The sequence below is a fragment of the Triticum aestivum genome, chromosome 4A (assembly GCF_018294505.1).
Source record: "Triticum aestivum cultivar Chinese Spring chromosome 4A, IWGSC CS RefSeq v2.1, whole genome shotgun sequence".
Classification (NCBI taxonomy): Eukaryota; Viridiplantae; Streptophyta; class Magnoliopsida; order Poales; family Poaceae; genus Triticum; species Triticum aestivum.
The window spans coordinates 618994528-618998102 of NC_057803.1; the positions used below are offsets into that span (position 1 = coordinate 618994528).

The 3575-nt window shown below is 49.1% G+C and overlaps 1 protein-coding gene across 3 annotated transcripts; it reads left to right on the forward strand.

Moving 5' to 3' along the window:
* The first annotated feature begins 175 nt into the window (after nt 1-175).
* On the forward strand, nt 176-3575 carry LOC123087632 (arginine decarboxylase). 3 transcript variants are annotated; one of them, XR_006441457.1, is made up of 4 exons: nt 176-300; nt 1018-2571; nt 2672-2924; nt 3044-3575. XR_006441457.1 is itself a non-coding variant. In XM_044509674.1 (2 exons), exons 1-2 carry the CDS (start codon nt 208-210, stop codon nt 2584-2586), a joined length of 1662 nt encoding a protein of 553 aa, XP_044365609.1. In that variant the 5' UTR covers nt 176-207; the 3' UTR covers nt 2587-3037. The 3 variants fall into 3 exon arrangements, 1 of the variants encoding a protein (XP_044365609.1); XR_006441456.1 differs by having other exon boundaries at nt 1018-2924; nt 3044-3562; XM_044509674.1 differs by lacking the exon at nt 3044-3575 and having other exon boundaries at nt 1018-3037.

Here is a 3575-nt window from a genome sequence, read left to right on the forward strand (position 1 = left end):
TTTTTTTTTTTTTGAGAAACATTGGAGGGGATTTGAGGGTGAAAAGTATACTTCTTTCTTTTCTTTTTGAGTGAGTTACCTTGTAGTCTGGCCCAGCGGTGTGACGGCCCAAAGGCTGGCTTGTCCATGGAGGCCCATATACACACCAGATCAGATTACACTCCTCCTTCCCGCACGTCACTCTGCTTCGACCACGCGCAGACGACCATGTCCATGCTTCTTCTTCCTCCCAGCAGCAGCAGAAGCATGGCGCCTCCTCCGGCCCTCCGCTCCCCGCGCGCGCCTATCTCTCCACGGACGGTAAACTCCTCACCTACACCTCCCTCCCGCCTTCTTCGCTCCACTATGGTTCTGGTTATTGTCTCAGTGCCTTCTACTCTAGTGCCCGCAACCTGTTCGTCGAATTGCTCGTCTCCTTCCCTTGTGGCGTTTGCCGCATCCGCGCACCCCCACGCCGGCCTCCGCCTCTCAGCTACACATACCAGAAAACAGAGCAGCCTTCCCCCCAAAAAACAAAGAAAGGAAGCAGTGCAGCCGCAAACGCCGGCCGGGTCGGACGGCTGCTCCGGCACGACGCTCCACCGGCACAGTCGACGGCGATATGCTGCTACTGTAAGTGCACAAGGGGGCGCGATGTGCTCACGTGGCTAGGGGGTGGGTGGAGCGTGGAGGCGCGGCGCCGGCAGGCAATGATGGGATACAGAAGGTGGCCGCCGGCGCTTCTGAGTGCCGCCATGAGCTGAACCGGGCAGGCGCATGACCGCGTGGGAGCCGGTGAGCTCTGTTCTAGCTAGAGTGTTCCAACTGATGAATTAATGCGTCAGTACTTACTTCTGAACACAGCTTAACGGAAGATGCTGTCGAATTTGCGTTGTCCGGCATTGGTCATGATTACAGCATGCATACAGTATCTACTTTGCAATCTTTGATCGACCATGCTAATGGATTCAGCCTACTATGTTCATCTCCACCTTCTTCTATCCCATGTGCCAATCCAAAGTTTCTTTGGTCTTGCAGGAATCACCCAGACGACATGCCATAGCACGGTGTGACACTTCACGGACCACGCCAAGAATATCTGAAACTGAACCTACGCTTGCTCAACCTTCAGCACCTGTCCAAGGTGCTACCGCCCCTCTGGTTCAGGCACTGAAATCAACTGCAGCCCAAGACGTGTCCTGTTTTCACTTCCCTGGACACAACCAAGGGAAAGCTGCTCCTTCTTCGATGTTGGACCTTATTGGCGCGGGCGCGTTTTCACATGACTTGCCCGAGCTACCCGAACTCGACGACCTCTTCTACCCTAATGGTGTGATTTTGGATGCTCAGAACCAGGCAGCTCAACTCTTTGGGTCATCTAAAACATGGTTCCTGGTCAATGGGAGTACCTGCGGAATCCAGGCCGCGGTGATGGCCACCTGCTGCCCTGGTGACTACATTGTTGTGCCTCGAAACTGTCACATCTCAGTGATCTCTGCCCTGGTTCTGTCCGGTGCTGTGCCTAAGTATATAGTACCAGAGTACAATTCTGCATGGGACATTGCTGGTGGTATTACGCCGTCACAGGTGGATAAAGCACTGAAGGAGCTTGAGAAGGATGACAAGAAAGTAGGTGCTGTTCTTGTTACTTCGCCGACCTACCATGGCATATGCAGCGATGTGCAATGTATCGTCGATGTTTGCCATCCTTTACACATTCCGGTTATAGTTGATGAGGCTCATGGTGCGCACTTCAGGTTCCATCACAGTTTTCCAAGCACGGCGATAGAGCAAGGTGCTGACTTAGCTGTGCAATCCACGCACAAGGTTCTGAACTCTCTTACACAGTCCTCGATGCTTCACATGGCTGGAGGTCTGGTTGATGCAGATAAAGTGAGCCAATGCCTCCAGTTGCTCCAGAGCTCAAGCCCAAGTTACCTCCTACTGTCATCATTAGATGCTGCAAGAGCTCAGTTGAGCGAGAACGCTAAATCTTTTGATGAACCGGTGGCTATGGCTTTAGAAACAAGAGATCAGCTGATGGTAATCCCGGGGTTATCTGTCCTGGACTTGTCATGCTTTGCTTCTGACTTCCCTGCCATTGATCCTTTGCGTGTCACACTAAGTGCTTCAGATCTACATTTATCTGGATACGAGGCAGATGACATTTTGGAAGAGCATCAAATTGTATGTGAGCTTGTCGGAACACAGGCGGTGACGTTTGCAGTCAACTTAGGGACCAGAAGGCAAGATGTTCAAAAACTTGTACAGTGTGCAAAGCATCTCTCAGATAAATACATATCTGCAAACGAATCGAGATTTAGTAAGCATAACTATGTTTGTAGCCCATTGGATAAGTTCTCTGTCAAGCTGACTCCAAGAGAGGCCTTCTTTACAAAGAAAAGAAGAGTGTGCATGGAGGACAGCCTTGGGGAGATTTGTGGTGAGCTTATCTGCCCGTATCCACCAGGTATCCCTGTGCTGATACCCGGTGAGGTCGTAACTCAGGATTCGCTGTCTTACTTAATAAACGTCAGAGACCAGGGCATGACAATCAGTGGAGCAGCTGATGGTGAACTCAACTCAATCATGGTATGCAACTTGTGATGATTATTCTGCCATTTCAAGATAACTATGTGGCAGAGATATTTCGATGGTTCACGGGCTCATGAATCATGATGCTTCTGTATAGTATGAGGGACGATAAGCGCGCATCAGCCCAAGCAGAGGCTTCTTTTCTGACAGATATGGACAAAACTCGTCTAACGGAACAACTGACTGCCTGCTTGGCCAGACATTGAGAATACATCTCGTGAAGAAAGAGCTAGCTGTCAAGCTACAAGAGGATGCCAAAATATAAGTAGGGTCTATGGCATGTGGCCTCCTGTGAGTATGAAGCATAAACCACTGAAGTGGCAACCTTTTCCTGTGAAGTGCCTTGGAATGTAATGATATGCTGCTTTTGTCCATAGCTCTCTTCAAGAAAAGAGGCAAATTAGCCACCAAGTAACAGTTCCTGTGTTTTCCTTTCTTTTCCAGCTTAACCCCCTTTGGTTCTCTGCAGAACGGCGCGCCCAATCTGCATCGGCTGTGACTCCGAGCTCGACTATCCGCTGCAGTTTGTACACCTTTTCAAGGTTTTCCAGAAGTATGTTGCAAGGTTGCCCAAGCAGGTACTCTAGCTGCTTCTGTAAGTCCCACATCAACTCAAGAATTCATTAAATATTCCACTGAACGTGTACCGAAAGATTGTATCATCTGATGCATCATTGCAAATGTAACCACCATTTCTTTATTTGTGCAAAAGAAGAAGAGGCTATACTGACAATACTTCCAAACTAAGGCCTCCACCAAAACATGGGGCTCGAAACAGTGACTAAAGCAGTAGATTTCGGTTGAAAGAATTAGATTAAGGAACTAATCAACTCATACCTTGCAATCACCAACCAGGAAAGTAATGTGATGTTGATGATGATGATGATGATGATAATGATGATGCAGTTAGGTTTTATCACGGGTTGCCTTTCTGCCAGAAACAAAGCTCACCATAAACAATAAGGACCTGGTAGCTAACACTCTGCCCCCACAGTGCTGCT